The following is a 19,047-nucleotide window of genomic DNA, read 5'->3' as shown; positions in this document are numbered from 1 at the left end:
AGGTTTTAAAAAGCAAGATGCCAGAAGATATTGCTAGAAAGAGGTTATACTTTTTTAAATTGTTGATTTCTTTATTTTGCTAATTTAGAAGTTGTAAATGAGAAATTATAATGAAATGGTGAAAACCAAGAGTAAGGATCATGTTCAAATACAAGTCAAATGAGATAACTTGGTGAATCCAAAATACTACTGATTGGAACTGAGAATACATAGGAAAACCAGAAAATCACTGGATTGTCCGAGTTCATAGACCATCATGATGCCTGTTCTCATAACCATTAAGTCATAGATTTGTACCCCACTTCAGTAGCATTCTTGTATTGAACATCTATAGGATAAGCAAAAGTCACATCATCTTTAGTTCTTTGTTCAAGAAAACACAACTTGATATGACCCTGAAATGAAACGGAATCGTCGAGATTGACCGTGAAAAGCATGGAAATGACCATGAAGTGAAGGGGATTGACCGTGAAATGCATGGAAATGACTGTGAAGTAAAGGGAATTGACCGTGAAATGCATGGAAATGATCGTGAAATGAAACAAAATCGCTGGGATTGACCATGAAATGCATGGAAATGATCGTGAAGGGGATTGACTGTGAAATGCATGGAAATGACTGTGAAGTGAAGGGAATTGACCATGGAATGCATGGAAAAAACCGTGAAATGAAACGGAATTGTCGGGATTGACTGTCAAATGCATGGAGATGACCGTGAAATGTATGGAAATGACAATGAAATGAAATGGAATCGCCGGGATTGACCATGAAGTAAAGCAAATTGACCATGAAATGCGTGAAATGACCGTGAAGTGAAGGGAATTGACCATGAAATGCGTGGAAATGACCGTGAATCAACACGAAATCGTCGGGAATGACCATGTAATGCATGGAAATGACTGCGAAGTGAAGCGAATTGACCGTGAAATGCATGAAAATGACTGTGAATCAACACGGAATTGCTGAAAATGATCGTGAAATGCATGGAAATGACCGTGAAGTGAAGCGAATTGACCGTGAAATGCGTGGAAATGACCGTGAATCAACACGAAATTTCCGGGAATGACTGTGAAATGCATGGAAATGACTGTGAAGTGAAGCGAATTGACCATGAAATGCATGGAAATGACCGTGAAGTGAAGGGAATTAACCGTGAAATGCATGAAAATGACCGTGAACCAACATGGAATTGCCGGGAATGACCGTGAAATGCATGAAAATGACTGTGAAGTGAAGCGAATTGACCGTGAAATGCATAGAAATGATCGTGAAGTGAAAGGAATTGACCATGAAATGGGTGGAAATGACCGTGAATCAACACGGAATTGCGGAGAATGATCGTGAAATGCATGGAAATGACTGTGAAGTGAAGCGAATTGACCATGAAATGCTTGGAAATGACCGTGAAGTGAAGGGAATTGACCATGGAATGCATGGAATGACCGTGAACCAATACGGAATTGCTGGGAATGACCGTGAAATGCATGGAAATGACCATGAAGTGAAGTGAATTGACCGTGAAATGCATGGAAATGACCGTGAAGTGAAGCGAATTGACCGTGAAATGCATGGAAATGACAGTGAAGTGAAGGGAATTGACCGTGAAATGCGTGGAAATGACCGTGAATCAACACGAAATCACCGGGAATGACCGTGAAATGCATGAAAATGACCGTGAAGTGAAGCGAATTGACCGTGAAATGCGTGGAAATGACCGTGAACCAACACGGAATTGCTGGGAATGACCATGAAATGCATGGAAATGACCGTGAAGTGAAGGGAATTGACCGTGAAATGCGTGGAAATGACCGTGAACCAACACGGAATTGCTGGGAATGACCATGAAATGCATGGAAATGACCGTGAAGTGAGGTGAATTGACCGTGAAATGCGTGGAAATGACTGTGAAGTGAAGGGAATTGACAATGAAATGCGTGGAAATGACCGTGAACCAACACGGAATTGCCAGGAATGACAGTGAAATACATGAAAATGACCGTGAAGTGAAGCGAATTGATCATGAAATGTGTGGAAATGACCGTGAAGTGAAAGGAATTGACCGTGAAATGCATGGAAATGACCGTGAAGTGAAGGGAATTGATCGTGAAATGTGTGGAAATGACCATGAACCAACACGGAATTGCTAGGAATAACCGTGAAATGCATGAAAATGATCGTGAAGTGAAGCGTATTGACCGTGAAATGCGTGGAAATGACCGTGAAGTGAAGCGAATTGACCGTGAAATGCGTGGAAATGACCGTGAAGTGAAAGGAATTGACCGTAAAATGCGTGGAAATGACCATGAATAAACACGGAATCACCGGGAATGACTGTGAAATGCATGGAAATGACCATGAAGTGAAGCGAATTGACCGTGAAATGAGTGGAAATGACCCTCAAGTGAAGGTAATTGACCGTGAAATGCGTGGAAATGACCGTGAAATGTATGAAAATGACCGTGAAGTGAAGCGAATTAACCGTGGAATGCATGGAAATGACTGTGAAGTGAAGGGGATTGACCGTGAAATGCTTGGAAATGACTGTGAAGTGAAGGGGATTGACCGTGAAATGCTTGGAAATGACTGTGAAGTGAAGGGGATTGACCGTGAAATGCTTGGAAATGACTGTGAATCAACACGGAATGGTCGGGAATGACCATTAAATGCATGGAAATGACCGTGAAGTGAAGCAAATTGACTATGAAATGCGTGGAAGTGACCGTGAAGTGAAGGGTATTGACCGTAAAATGCATGGAAATGACCGTGAATCAACATGGAACGCCGAAAATGACCGTGAAATGCATGAAAATGACCGTGAAGTGAAGCGAATTAACCATGAAATGCGTGGAAATGACCGTGAAGTGAAGGAAATTGACCGTGAAATGCATGAAAATGACTGTGAATCAAACGGAATCACCGGGGTTGACCGTGAAATGCAGGGAAATGATCGTGAAGCGAAGCGTATTGACCGTGAAATGTGTGGAAATGACCGTGAAGTGAAGAAAATTGTCCATGAAATGCATGGAAATGACCGTGAATCAACATGGAATCGCCGGGAATGACCGTGAAATGCATGGAAATGACCGTGAAGTGATGTGGATTGACCGTGAAATGCATGGAAATGACCGTGAAGTGATGTGGATTGACCGTGAAATGCATGGAAATGACCGTGAAGTAAAGGGAATTGACCATGAAATACATGGAATTGACCGTGAAGTAAAGCGGAAACGATGGGAATGACCGTGAAATGCGTGGAATTGATCGTGAAGTAAATGAAATGAATGAAATTGACCGCGAAGTGAATGAAATGGATTTTCGACCATTGACCTATTGGAATCTTGGAAAATAAACAGGTTGGTTGGCTAAAGTAGCTTCTCCTAGCCCAAAATCATATAGGCTACATCAAGTAACTAATTTTGGTTTAGAAGATATTCTTGTTAAATGAATAAAGAAAGAAATGAAAAAAAGAGAGAAATTTTTTTATATGCTCATATATACATATTTATATAAATATGTATTAGAGAAAAATGAAGGTAGAATGAAGTTATCCATGTAAGAAATTAAAAAAAATAAAAATAAAGTGCACAGGTGGATGTGGGGCCCACCAAAATCATGAACATTGAGTGTGGGGCCCACGATGGGACCCACCCAATTTTTTTAATAAAAAACCGGGCGGCACTACCGCACCCGGGCGATACCACCGCACAGACCTCCAGAGGTTGGTGGCATTACCGCCGGATCGGCGGTAGTACCACCCAGATATTTTTATTCAATGGTCACCGCTATGGCTACGGATTTCTAACCGTATCTAAAACCGTGGCCCACGATTACTTACCTATTTTAGAGCGGGGCATTTTCGCCATGTGAAGGGCGTCCGTACGCCTGGGGAGAATTCTTGGCAACTAAAAAGAAATGAGCTTTAAAAGGTTGTGGGCCATACACTGGTCGTGCAGTTGGAAATTTCTCCCTCAAAAAATCTAAAACTAAGAAGTTTCCCACAAGTCCACAACCACCAGACCGCTTAGCCCTCTCTTTAATGAAATTAAAAATAATAAATAATAAATAAAAATCCTAGAATCAAATCCCAAACACTATCTATATATATGACTGCCTCTCTCTCTCCAGTCTCTACAGATAGTCTCTCTAAGCTTCAAAATCAATCTCTCTCCATTCTCTACAGACTCTCTAAGCTTCAAAGCCAAAGGCATCTCAAAGGCCCGTATACACCAATGGCTAGATTTCTTCTCCTTTGCTTGCTCTTAGCCCATGTTTTCAAGTCCTTAGCTGTGGAACATGAACCCAATCAGAAGTTTCAGCCCCTGGTCGAGTCCAAAGAGCCTATTATCTCAGCCCCACCCACCTCAAGTGCAACCATCGGTCATGAGCTGGAAACTGAGCCAGGAGTCGCCGAGGCACCCGGAAATCGACGGTTGGGCAAGCACCATCATACGGACAAGTCGGTCGCCGGTGCAGGTGTGATCCTTGGCGGGCTTGCGACGGCTATCATCGCCACTGTCTTTTGTTACATTCGGGTCACCAGACGAAGAAATGGGGAGAATTAGGTCTAGTTATTGAAATTGCATGTATATGTATGCGTGCGTACACACACGGGTGAAATTTTTTTAAAAAAATGTTACACCCCTTGATTTTGTGAGACATGGGTATTACTCATTAACAATGGAGGATATATATAACTGATTTTTTATTTTTTATTTTTTGTAATTGGGTTTTCTCATATTGTCTGTTTTTCATATGGTTGTAAATTTTCTATAGATTATATACTGAATATTTGGTGTATATAATTTAGTCACTCTCATCTGATCTTGATCATGGCATGGTGATGAGTGTCTTTCCACTCAAGCATGGTACATGGATCTATCTTTAATATGGGTTGGCCTCTCCTTTGGAAGCTGATGGGATTGCCTGATTGTGATCAATAGATGGGTGTATTATATACATTGAATTTTCAGTGTATACACATCTTTCTTTTTCTTTCTTTCTTTTTTCTTTCTTTTTTTCCTTTGCACCTCTTGGAAGTGTGGTGTTCACGATGAAGAAACGATGTTTAGGTAGATTTTGGGAATGGACCATCAAATTGAAATACATGGCCGAAAGGGGCCGTTTGGATGCCTGTAAATTTTCAAGTGGCAAGTGACTTTTAAGGTGTAAGTCACTTATAGGTAATGAATTGCTCACTCCTTCCCATAAAAATTAATTTCCTTTGTAGTATTATTTGTAAGTGACTTACTGGTCAATTTCCTTACCTAAGCACTACCAAAAAAATACTTTTCACTTATAGAACTTATAGGTATCCAAGCAATCCCCTAAAATGCTAAAGCCAAACAGCCTTTTTTATTTTTTATTTTTTATTTAAGTTTTTGAGCCGGTGAGTTGATTCAATTTTAGTTTTGGATGAGCCAATATAATGAGATGAGCTGTCCAAGGCCAATCTTTTTAAATGGGTTTAAATTGGTTCAACATAAAATAAACTGACTTCAACTTGGTGCAGCCCGCCATGCATCCAACACAAATTCAAGTGAGATCCAATAATTAAAGTTTTAAGTGCTTATTTGTTTCACCAATTATTCTAGTAATTGAAAGGGAGAGTACCATTATTATAAATTTATTATTGTAAAATCAAACATGAGAATCATTGGTCAAATACAAATATAGACTAAAGGCAAGTAATGAAATTTGTAGTCATTACAAATTTCCGTAGTATTATTGTAGAAATCTTTATCCAAATAGTAATATTAGTGTATTTTAGTAATAATTTAATATTTAAATAATGCAAAAATGTTATTATTATAATTTACTATTAATAAATGAAATAGAAAAATCAACAATCAAATACAAATATCATTTAAAAATTAATGAAATAATTTCTGATTTTTGCATATTTTCTTTATATTACCAGAATAACTAGTGAGACAGAAAAGCCTAAGAATCCTTCACATCTTGTATTTAGAGATACGAAGGTTTATTAACGTGCTTTAGACTATGTAGATATCCAACGCAGCATGGATATTACTCGATCTCCTTACACTACAAGAAAACTGGCCTTTGCCGGCCCAGAAAACTGCGGGCAAATCCTTTGCCCGCGGTTAGTTAACAGCCGGTAAAGCCTCAGTCGGTAAAGGCTTTACCGGCGGTCAGGACCTTTACTAACAGTTGTGCTGGACGCCGCTAAATTATCAGTTTTTTGCTACACTACCAGACTATAGGTCAAAAGCTACGGATAAAATCCGTAGCTAAAGATGACTATCTCACAGTACGACCGTAGCCATGGGATCTCACCCCTTTAAATCTTGTTACGGTTTAAATCCGTAGCTATAGAGATCACGGCTACCTAAAATCCGTAGCAATAGAGAAAATCTTTCTTATCAAAAAGTATTAAAAAAAAAAGAAAAAAAGAAAAAGAAAAGGTGACCCACATGTATCCTAGTTTTTTTTTTTTTTTTTAATTATACACCAATCTAAGCAGCTAATACCTTGGTTAATGTCAATGATCTCCTCATTGCCAATGATTGCCATTGTTTCCAAGGGACTGGTTTCTTCTGTCGATCTTTGGTGAGCTGTGTAGCTGCCATTGAGGTTCACTCTACTTGCCTTCAAACAGGCTGTAAGAGATTCTCTACCTTGTAGAGTGTTAACTGGCTTGCAGCGGGTGAGAAATTGCGGGTATGCCTCCACCTTGTAGACAACTCAGAATTTGGAGTTCTTGTTGAGCTTCCTTGGGAGTTCACCTTATACACATTAGTTGATGAAATGGATCTCTTATCAGGAGAAGACCAATCCGAGTCTACGGAACAAAAATCCGCTGAACTCTCAGCATTATCATTTGATAATTCCAGTTCATTGATTTTTCCTACAACAAATCAAAGGTAAAATGAGAATTGGTTGATGCCAATTCAGATCCAGCAAAATTCAGATAAAACCAAACAATAATTTAATCAAAACCAATTGAGAAATATTATGCATTCATCTGGTTGCAAGCAAGATCCAATCGAACTTGCTCTGCTTAAATGAAAGAACTAAAACAAGCTCAAATTGTTTGACCCAGAAAAGGTTCAGTTTCATAGTCTGCTGGACTGCCAAAGAAAGATGTTTGAGTGGAACAAATGGACCAACTTATTTTCAATTAGAACCAGCATCACCATCATCAAGGTTTACTACTCAAGGAGGTCTGCTACTCTGCTTAGGGTGAATCAGAATCCAAGTGGCCAATTCAAAAAACTAGCATCACCATGAAGGGCACTATCCCAACAGATTTGTTTCCATTTTTTACCGGTCGGTTAGTTGTAGGCGCAATCCTACTGCCATAGGATACGTCTCCATTGAAATATTTTAACCCTCAGCATAAGCTACCATGCGATACTTGGAATTTCTCCATCATTATAATTTTCACTGCCCATAAATTTAAAAAGAAAAAAAAAGAGAGTCATCGGTCAGGTCTTGAGCAAGGGGAGTCAAGAGTTAGTTTTGCACCATTTAGAAATTGGTGGTGAGACTTTAGACATACACATGGCATGCTTGTATGGCAATCCAGACCATCCAAATCTATGGATGGAGCACAAGTGCATAATAAAAAATCTTCACTGAGAAGATAACATTAACCATCAGATTTGTCCTTCCAAATTTGGACCATTCACTTTTATTTTTAACCATCTATCCATATGATATACATTAATTGGATGGTTAGGATTGCTTGATCAGTGTAATTTAGAAATGTCTGATTTTAGAAATGCTCCATCAACAATGAGATCCACAATATGGATGGTGTGTATAGCTGTAAATCAATCTGATATGTAAGGTGGATGAGTCACTGCCAATTTTTAAATGGTGCCAAAAAAAAAAAACAAATAGATGCAATAGCTCTATTGAATTTACCATTTTATTCTAGAAAGTGAATTGTCTATCAGTGGAAGGAGAGTAATATATATGAATTCCCTTTCTATTTTCAAATCAGGTGGAGAAAGAAAATGAAAAAAATAAAAGAAAAGAAAAGAAAAGTTGGGAGAGAAAAGTACGGAAAGAGAAGAGGGAAGTCTAACAACATATATAGAAAATGCTACACAAGAAAGAAATGCATCCACAACAGTCCTTGAAAATTCTGATTCAAGCTAAATTGTTGGATGTAGCTCGATGAGGCTGTTACCTGGCTCTGGTTTCTGAACTCCTCTGTTTCTCATTGCCTCTCTCACTCTTGTCATTCCAAGAGGCAAGCCTCCACCAAATGCAGCTGCAGCATTTCCCATCTACAGATTAAAAAGAAAGAAATGAAAGAAAGAAAATGAAAAATAAAAGAAGAAGATCATAAATGCATAAAAGTGAAATTGGACTATTTTTCAGCGACATGGCCCATCTGCATTGGGTCAAAATAAATGAATGGCCCAGATCTTGTACAAGTGCCCCTCGAGTAAGAAGATTGAAGGCTTGATTAACTTACTTAGCTATGAATGTTTAGTATTGGATCATTCCTCTACATCTAATGCAAAAGCATAACTTTCTTACCTCTTATCTTTTTCAACTGAGCTTCCACAGAAGCCTTCTTTGTGTTCTCCCACGATCCAATCGCCGACAGCTTCTTCTGGGCCTGTTTAAAAGAGTTAGCATGTTCAATACCCCGGCATTGAGGAATGATCAAATCACTTCAACTCAATATACAAAAACACAAACAGGAAAAGCTGGAGAAAAAACTCAATTCAACTCAAATTTTTTTTCCCCTTCCTCAAAAGGCCATTGGCATTCAGATATTAACTTAGACATTTTGGCAATTGGTTAGTCCACCATGTGATATTAAGATACTCTACTTAGGCATCCTTGTGGCCCTCCATGTTTTGGATAGGCTTGATTTTGGTTTCTATGGAAAGTAAGAAAGAAGAACACCTACAATTCACGAATAACAATACAACACTAAGGAACATAATAGTTTCATAGTATAGTTCCCTATAATGTCTAAATAATTACCACCTAAAAAAATTGCTTACCATTGCTAGTGCATGCCCTGATAGATCATCCTCCTTGAGAATCCTCTAAAGTGCTGGATGGTCGTCGCCCAATCTAGGCCTCCATTGATCCTACAAAGGATGCCACAGACTGGGAATTGTTTCCCTTGAAATTTTCTCTTATTTTTCTCATTCCATATGCCCCAAATGACAACAAAGAAGACACCATGCCACTGACATCTTCCAATGGGCTCCCCATGCACTCGCTGACTAGCTTTGAAATAGATGCGGGACAGCTCTGAAAGAAATGAAAAGCTCGATAAATACAATACCTGCTTGCAAATTGTAGTAAATGAAACATGTGGAGAAGATAACAAAAAAGAACTTAGAACTACTTAAAGATAAAAAAAAAAATAGTGGATGTTTGCTAGCTCACATGTACATCTTCACATGCAGATGAGGATGTGGAACATACGAAAATCAGTTGGCCCCATTGTAGATAACCTATCCCAAAAACCAGGCTAGTTATCTAAAATGTGAAACTGGAAGATCCAAAACAATCAAAATCTCGGAAGATAAATTATCAACAGAGTAACTGCAAGTCTTTACTAGTGCTGGAATTGGCAGTCCCTAACAATTGATGAATAAATGCCTTTTCAGTTTTTTCAGCTGAATAAATGCCCTTTCAGTTTTCTCAGCTGAACAAAAGAGTAACTGCAAGTCTTTACTCGTATTTGTCTTTTTCAGAAATCTAGTTTGCTAAGTGCCAAAGGGTTGCATGCCAAAACAAGGTATTGTAGCAAGGAACAAATTGAAATTGGGTTGCATGCCAAATTCCCGAAGTAATGTTAAGGGGAGCCCACACAAGTCATTTGTACCTAAGTTTGTGGTATTGAAAATGTTTGCACTTGATCATTTTCAATATACATGTGTGTACATGTGCTTATGTGTATGAGAAATGATGGCATCCGATCATAAGTTACCATCCACCTGATAGATAGCTTTCAACATGAGATCCACAATGTTTGGAGAACACGATATTAATCAATATTAAACAGACTGTAGACAATTCTAACATTGTTAAATTGAAGGACCAGTAAAACACAAACATCAAACCAAACTACCAAGTAGATAATCAATCTAAGGTTTTCAAAACACCAGGGTCAATTGAATGACCTGAAATTTCAATGTATGGCCACATAGAAAACACACCATATCTATGTATGGCCACATAGAAATCCTCAAACGGGTAACTAATTATCTAACTTACAAATCACAATCACAAGTCACAATTATAAATTAACAAGTCACAATAATAATTTAAGAAAAAAAATGTAATACATATAAAGCATACCGCCCAAATTTGTATTTTCCTATTGTGACTCACATGAGCACTGGATTTGCATAAATTTTCCTATTGTGACTCACATGAGCACTCACATATTTCACATGCAATTGTTTCTAGATAATGGTCAAGCTTTCTAGAACTCCATAAATACAACACCTCTTTTGTAGTGTAATTTGAATGTACTGTTATGCACATTATACAGAAACATTTTAAAGACTATCTAACTTAAAATATCAATGAGCAAGCAAAATCACCTGCAAACACATCTTTACACAGCACAAGTGCCAACCTGGCAAGTGCGTGGGATATCCAACAATGCATAAGGTGATCCCCACCATGCAGATGAATGCATACAACATAAGGATTGTATGGCTAAAAATACACTTGCCAAAGTGCCCATTCAACATATAATTGTGGACCAATATGAATGCACCATACTGAATCCTAATTTTTTAGCACACGTGCTGCACATAAAGGTGCATCTGGAGAGGGGTGAGCATAGCAGCATCACCAAAACTCAGTAAACATAATATTAAAAACAAAAAAATACGAAGCTAATGAACAAGACCCTGCCCTATATCGGTTAAAAAGACACATTTTCCTCATGACGTTAACAGGTAACATAATGAGGAGAAATGAATGGCACTTAATACAAATCATATTTATTAATCTGTAACAAATCACTAAATTGATCAAAATCCCAATTGAATCAGTGCTGCAATTTTTATTTCAACAGAAAAGGACACAAAGTTTCCAACCAATTACAATGGGTCATGAATTCATCAATTGAAGTAAACCATAAAATTAATCCAGCAAATGTAAGGCAGATACCATTGATAGAGGCAAGTTCATTGGTTAAGATGGGATTTTGTAACTAATTCATGGAAATAGGTAGGTATTTAGCAATACATACAAAGATGACAAAGTCACATATCACTTAATCAATTTCAATGACCTCAACAAGCCCATATCGTCCAAATGTAGAAAAAAATAATAAAGAAAAAGAAAAGGGAATCAGGCTATCCAAAACACATACCCTGTTCTGCAATCAAGTCATCCACCACCTTAGCTATCTATTTTTTAAAACACAGCATAAACCAAATGTCAGCAGCAGCCAAAAGGTAAAAGAAGTGTTGACTAAAAGCCCGTAATATTTAATGTCTTTTTTTTCCCCGAACCTTATTAAAATGCTCATACTGCCTGTTTCCAAGCCCAAAAACACCATATTTGAGGTTCTGAAGCCAGTTTCCCCTCTCATTCCCCTAAAAAAACCCAGATTTCAAAATCAACCAAACCAACAACAGAAATAATCAGTGTCTAATATCAAAAATATCCAAAGCATCCCGAAACAAAGATGATCAGACTGGAGGGGGAAGTTGATTTTTGTTTTCTATTTTTTCTAAATTGTTGCAAGTCATTCAGAATGGTTTAGTTTGAATTAATTGCCTACAACATATAAAATTTTTGTATGAGGTTTTCCTTATAAGATAGTTCTTTATCTTGTTACTATTTCCTTTTAGATCATGGGCCGAAGCTAACAAGCTCATGGCATGCGTACGTCGTGCATTCACTTGCCGTTGGTTCTAGCAAGGGTAGCGGTAGCAGTGGCAATTCTTTATGAGACAGAAATTTTAGTTTGCATGGTGTGAGCTGGCACAACCATAACTTGCTTAGTTTACAAGACTAAGCAAGGCGAATATGTGAAGCCAATTCATGATTTCCAAACAATGGTGAAAAACAGGGCAGTGTTCCATAACATAAAAGTCACCATTGAGGAAAAAGTGGACATCGTTTTGAAAATAATAGCCGTTATTTAATTATAGGCCTTTTTCTGTTTCTATCACGAACTAAAGTGACCCATCCTTCATAATGGGTGATTAAAGGATGACCATTGCAAGTCATTGAGAATGGTAAAATAATAGAAACACCAAAATTCAGCGAATGGAAAGTTCAGGTTTAATATGGTTTAGACAAGTAGTAGACAAAGGCATCTTGAGATTAGGGCCCACTGTAATCTTTATTTGCCATCCAACCTATTGATTAGGTCAAACAGACCTGGACGAAGGGATCCAAAACTTTTCTAGCCCCATATCAGCATCTTCATGCAAATGAACCTCAAATGATCCAAACAGTTGATAAGATGGACCTACCGTGGAAAGATAATGACCCTCAGATTTTACATATTAGACAATCCCATCCAGCTCATCCATGGATTTTATTTTGTACCATTGTTATCCCTAGCAATTTATTTGTAGGCCACTGATTCAAGGGTTAGAATCATCCGATCTGGGAAGTTTTAATAAAAAGGAAGAGAATGAGTCGATCCATTGGATCTTTCAGGAAAAATAAAATAAAATAAGAGCTGATCCATTGGATCTTTCAGAAAAAAAAAAGAGCTGATCCAATGGAAAATGAACTGCAGAAATTAATTTTCACAATGAGCAGTCTATACACTGGACGGTCTTGTTACATCAAATGTGCACAAGTTCATCAAATGTGCACAAGTTCATAGACATTTTATTCCAAATATCAGTTCAATCACTCAATCATTTAAATCATTATTATGGACTTTCCTACCGCATCAAGTATCAGATCCACACTAATGCAAGACAATCAGAAAGGTTCAGCTCCAAACAAAACATCAATGCCAACTGATAGATGCAATGAGAAGGCAAAAAGGAATATAACCCTAAAAGATCCCTGGGAATAGTCATCTATTGCTCTACATAAATGCAATACTTCCAAAATTCAACTTCGGTTACATATCAGATGATGAGAATTTTGTCCAAATTTCATCACTTATTACATACAGAAGTACCAGTTAAGAAGCATGAAAAAAAAAAAAAACAAAAACAGAGGAACCATTAAACCCAGTTAAAACCCACTGCTCATGACAAGCATAGAACCACCAAATTCACTCCCATGAGCTGAAGGATTGAAGGATAGAAGCCCACAATGGCTTTTATTTTAGGCAATGCTTGGTAGAGCTAAATCTAAATTACAGTAGGAACATGGCCTTCCCAGAGCAATTATTAAACCTTTTCCATGTTTTTTTTTTTTTTTTTTTTGAAACATAACAACAAGCTTCATTAAAGAGGCGTTGAGATAGCATCAAAAACTACAAACAAGAAGACACATGAGCATTGCCCAAAAGGAAAAAATACCTTGACTCGGCCAGATTGAAGGGTATGTCAGGGAGAAGCAAATCTCCAAGGCGCTGTCTTGTATGAAGGAAGCCGCATCAATCAAGAGGTTGCAGGTCTGGCAACCAAGACCCGACACCTAAAATTTTAAGACTTTGTTTTTTTGTCCAAAGAGAATTCCCACACAACGAGAATAGCCAAATCAAAACCAAAACTAGCAGAGTCTTTACACGAGAAAAGAATCAATAGTCGGAGATTATTCCCCTACAGCAACACATCTTTCAAGTCAACAATCTAATTATTGCAAATTTGAAATTTTGAGTAAATCTAATTATTGAAACTAAATCAAATAGGATAGAGACTCCTATATAGCAATTAACAGAGGAGAAACAGAACCTGAGATTCAAATCGTAGCTTGCTGATGCACCAGCTTCACCTTCTCTCTCAGGAACTGCCGTATATGTTCACGTTTCCAGTTGTCAATTCTGCAAAATCAAATACAGAAACCCTCAGTGCACAGAAAATAGCCTCAAGTTGGAAATCGCATCAAGAAAACGCATCTACAGAAGATCCAGTGCAGAAAATAGAAAAATTAGGGCAGAGATGGGAAAATCACCTGCTTACGATGGAATCGAAGGAAGATCGAGATCTCACAGAAAGCGAGCGAAAGAGATCTAGGGTTTTTTTTTGTTTTTTACCAACTCCTCCGATCTCCGCCGTGGAGATGAAGGAACACTTGAAACTTCAAAGAGTGAGAGGACAGCGAGCGGAGAGGGAGAGGGAGAGGGAGAGGGAGAGCGCGCAAGAGGGAGTGGGCCGGAGAGGCAGAGAGAAGGAGGGAGATGGAGAGGGAGAGCACGCGAGAGTGAGAGGGAGAGGGAGAAGGAGAGCGTGCGATAGGGAGAGGGAGAGGGAAGGAGAGCGAGATGCAGTGGAGAGGGAGAGGCAGGGAGAGGGAGATACGGCGCAAGGGAGAGGCAGAGAAAGAGGGAGATACGGCTTTAGGGTTTTTTTTTTAATAGCAAGGGACCCTTTACCCGCAGTTGTTAAAACGGGCTGCGGGCAAAGGTTAAGCCCATCAGTCGGCTAAACCGTATTTTGTTGTAGTGTTAGCATGATGGGTTTAAGTCTTCGTAGACCATTGATGAGGTGAGGCCTATTCTTCAAATTACTTTGAATGGCTAGGTTATGATCCCTCGTACACTAAAGCCTATCTATAAATGAATCTGTTAACTAATTTTGACATTGTCTCAATTCAAACCCAACCTAGATAATTAATGGGTAGGGTTTAGATCTACCTTCGACCTAACTAATTCAAGCGAACCATTAACACCACCATAAAGTGAGCCTATGGTCGAATTATTTGAGCCTTTGACTCAGCTATCATTCTTATGGGCAATGACCCAAAAGCTTTCTATCTCTGTAGATCTCAACTAGTGATCTTGGGCGTCTTTCAACTGATCATGGATCTCCAAAATAAATGGGTAGTATTGTTATTAGTTAAAGTTAAACGTGTTCTCTACATTCGTAAGAAAATTATGAGGGATAAACTTTCAACCAATCATGGATCTCCAACATAAATGATAGCATTGATATTAGTTAAATCTAAACATATTGAAGGATAAACTAGTCATTTCACATAAGGCTAGGAGGAACTTCCTTAATGGGCATTTTTTTCTTCCCACCCAAGGGAGCCTATTAGGTGAGACACCAAACTCACCCAAGACGTGTGGCCCTTATAGTGGGCCCACCTTGATTTATGCATTATGTGTCTATATTGCTCATTCGTTTTTCCATATCATTTTAGGTCATTATTCCAAAAAATAAAGCAAATCTAATTATCAGGTGGACCGTATCATGGGAAACAGTGGTGATTGACCATTAATGACCCACAGAAGCTCTACATCATGTTGATATTTTTTTCCCCTTCATCCAAGCTTATGTGATGTAGACCAGGTCGCGGACACTTTCATGTCCAAGATGGACCAGAGAAGGCCTGATCAGAGGCAGAAGTCATCAAAACCATCGGAACCTTAAAACAGGCATATCTTACAAGCTGGAATAAGTTACTCGATGTAACATATATGATTTTGAGGTAGGACGAGCTAATTTAGCCAACCAACCTAGCATAGCCGGGTTGCCCACGCCGAATTTGCGAGATTCCATCCAACCAAATTTCATATTTAATTCCGTTTTTACTATAAATAATAAGTTTTAGTTTGATTATAACACCTCATCCGTTGGGCTTTAGGAGTAGTGTCCAACATGAAAAGTGCTTAGAATAATTAGGAGAATAACGTGCTTAAGCCATATAAGACACTTACTGTAAAAATAAATTTACTATTTTTAGTAAGTTACGAATTTTAGAGAGTTGTAGTTATAGTTTGTTTCTGATTTCTTTTCTATTGCTTGGTATCCCTATTTAAAAGGTTGCAAACTCATTTATTGGAATCAATCAATCAAATTACGAATTTATTTAGAATTTTATTTCTATTTTTATTGTTTTTTTTCCTCATGGATTTGAGAAGTCTACATGAGGAGTCCAGAGAAGCTACGTGGCCTTATTAACATATTGGATGGCAAATAAACACCATAAAAACGTCAAAGTATGCCCTAAGAAGTTTTTAATGTCATGATGTTCAATCCTATTGTATGGAGATTAATATCCATGCCACCCATGGTGAGGGCCACACCATCTTGTGTGGGGCCCCACCTTGATGTATATATTATGCATCCACTCCATCCATTCGTTTTCCATATCATTTTAAGGCATTATTCCAAAAATGAAGTTGATTCCATTATCAAGTAGACCTTACCATGAGAAACAGTAGTGATTGACTATTAATGGGCCACAAAAGTTTTGGATCAAGCTTATGTGACCCTATCAACAGATTGGATGGTAAATAAACACTACTTAAACATTAAGTTGTGCCCTAAGAAGCTTTTAATGTTAGGACGGTCAATCACCATTGTTTATTATGGTATGGTCCACCTGATAATTAAATTTGCTTCAATTTTCGTATAATGCCCTAAAATGATCCGGAAAAAAAGGATAGAAGACATTAATACATAATACATACATCAAAGTAGGCCCACGGTAGTAATCCCACGGTAACGGCCCCACCGTCTTGGGTGGTGCCGGGTCTCTCCTAGTTGGCTAATCCACTCACCAATCTCAAACGCGTTTTGGCAATACACAGAAACCAGACGAGATCCTGTCTCTTATTTCAAAGACCCAGTTGTATTTTTTATTTTCTTTCTGTCATCAATCCATATGAAAACAGACAGATCCGGTCCCTTATTTTAGTGACCCAGTTGGGCATTTTTATTTTTGGTCATTTTTCTAAGTATTAGATCTACGTGTACCTACTTCATTTTCCATAAAAATAGAATTTATCACCTACAGTCTAGTAGCTGTACCATAATCCATTTTTCTGACAACACACCACTTGTGTAGGAAATCCGTACCATGAAAATAGTAGGTCCCACTATGAAGATTATCCATCTCTAAGTTGAGGCTGATCCACTCATTAGATGGCCCACTCCAGTATGTTGAGTCAGAACGTTTGTTGCCCATTGATTCCAATAATGTGGCTCGCCTGGTAAGTGGACCAGTCTGATTTTTTGCAAGATGATTCCGTGGTGGTGGGCCCACCGTTTGAATGGCTGATACTCTACAAAAGCGCCATGATATAGGATTAAAGAAAGATGGAATAGCACAAGTTACCATCCAAGCGCATGTAGGTTATCAATAATCCAATCCCCCCGCTTCAGTATGGTCGGCTGATGCGAAGGATTCCATACATGTGGGGTCCACCTTTCGGAGAAACAGATCTTTGTTCCGATGGCCCGGCTAGATGGTAAGATCCAATCCTTCGGTCTTTGATCTATGTTCCATTGAATGTGGATGGTAGTTTTACCTTTTCAAACTATTCATATCCCACTAATCAGATGGTCAGGATCATCCAATCTGTTGGATAATCAGTGCATAAGAAACGGGACCCATTTTTTCAATGGTCTGGATCACTAATCCATGGACCACACATATACAGATTGCTGCACCATAGTAATTCATACCTTTGCAGGTGTGTTTGGATGCCACCCATTTTTTACTTTAATTAAATATACAGCTGGCGTACGTAAAAGCTGCCCCTCTCTTTTCTCAGTGCGTTTGACATCTGGCTATTGAACCCCTTCTCACACGAGTACTTATAAGCACCATGTGTGCGAAAATCTGAACCGTTGATCATGACAAGATCTGTTCTAGTGAAATTTAAGGCCTCTTGGATGCCTCAGTGGGCCACACTTTTATGTTCAATTCTAGCCATTGATGTATTTCCTAAATGAGGTTTTGGTGGCGCCCAAACACGGCCTTGCCTGCTAAAACTAACCACCCCCAGGTATCACCCAATAATGAAAAATGAAGGGTCTCATCCACATCTAATTGTAAATGCAACCAGATGAAAGATGTGGGGCCCAACATTGTGTATCTGAAGCATCCAACTAGTCCATATGATTGATCCATAGTGAAAATAGGATACTAATAGAATCATGCTGATACAACCATAAAATGGGCTAATATGTGAAATCAAGGTTTTTGAGTGGTTGTCCATTATTTTCTACCAAGTGGCCCACAAAATATTAGATTAAGCTTGATTTTTTTACTATCTTATTTTCATTATGTGACAACCTTGATAGATGAATTGGATGTCATAAATATACTATTCGTGGGCCCCAAATTCAACTAGGTGCACGTTATCGTCTACAACTAGCTGCACGTAAGAACTTCTGATCTCGAGAGAGAGAGAGAGAGAGCGAGAGAGGAAATACCAAGCTCCTCAACACCAAGAAGCTTCCCACAGCCACAAGACCGCGTGACCCTCTTAAATTAAAAAATAAAAATAAAAAACCCATAATCAAATCCCAAACGCTACCTATATATATGACTACCTCTCTCTCCATTGTCTACGAATAGCATCTCTAATCTTCAGAACCAACCTCTCTCTATTCTCTACAGACTCTCTAAGCTTCAAAACCAAAGGCGTCTCAAAGGCCCACATACACCAATGGCCAGATTTCTTCTCCTTTGCTTGCTATTAGCCCATGTTTTCAAGTCCTTAGCTGTGGAACATGAACCCAATCAGAAGTTTCAGCCCCCGGTCGGGTCCAAAGAGCCCATTATCTCGGCCCCACCCACATCAAGTGCAACCATCGGTCATGAGATGGAAATTGAGCCAGGAGTCGCCGAGGCACCCGGAAATCGACGGTTGGGCAAGCATCATCATACGGACAAGTCAATCGCCGGTGGCGGTGTGATCATTGGCGGGCTTGCGACGGCTATCTTCGCCACTGTCTTTTGTTACATTCGGGTCACCAGACGGAGAAACGAGGAGAATAAGGTCTAGTCATTGAAATCGCGTGTATATGCATGCGTGCGGATTACGGGTGAAATTTTAAAAAATATCACACCCCTTGATTTTGTGAGACATGGGTTTTACTCATTAACAATACAGGATATATATAACTGATTTTTTTATTTTTTATTTTTTTGTCATTGGTTCCCTCATATTGTCTGTTTTTCATATGGTTGTGAATTTTTCTATAGATT

The 19,047-nt window shown here is 38.6% G+C and overlaps 2 protein-coding genes across 2 annotated transcripts; both read left to right on the top strand.

Annotated features, from left to right (window-relative positions):
• Positions 1 to 4,229: 4,229 nt before the first annotated feature.
• On the top strand, positions 4,230 to 4,562 carry LOC131224832 (uncharacterized). Its single transcript, XM_058220281.1, has one exon. It carries the CDS (start codon positions 4,230 to 4,232, stop codon positions 4,560 to 4,562), a length of 333 nt encoding a protein of 110 aa, XP_058076264.1.
• Positions 4,563 to 18,505: 13,943 nt separating this feature from the next.
• Positions 18,506 to 18,844, top strand: LOC131224771 (uncharacterized). The gene has a single exon (XM_058220163.1). The coding sequence runs from the start codon at positions 18,506 to 18,508 to the stop codon at positions 18,842 to 18,844; it is 339 nt and encodes a 112-aa protein (XP_058076146.1).
• The last annotated feature ends 203 nt before the right edge of the window (positions 18,845 to 19,047 follow it).

Source organism: Magnolia sinica, chromosome 1 (assembly GCF_029962835.1).
Source record: "Magnolia sinica isolate HGM2019 chromosome 1, MsV1, whole genome shotgun sequence".
Classification (NCBI taxonomy): Eukaryota; Viridiplantae; Streptophyta; class Magnoliopsida; order Magnoliales; family Magnoliaceae; genus Magnolia; species Magnolia sinica.
The sequence above is the reverse complement of the archived record's forward strand: the minus strand, read 5'-3'. Positions and strand labels throughout refer to the sequence as shown.

What these genes read in the sequence shown, in the direction of transcription:
- LOC131224832 (XM_058220281.1), top strand. Translation starts at nt 4,230, where the DNA reads ATGGCTAGATTTCTTCTCCTTTGCTTGCTCTTAGCCCATGTTTTCAAG.
- LOC131224771 (XM_058220163.1), top strand. Translation starts at nt 18,506, where the DNA reads ATGGCCAGATTTCTTCTCCTTTGCTTGCTATTAGCCCATGTTTTCAAG.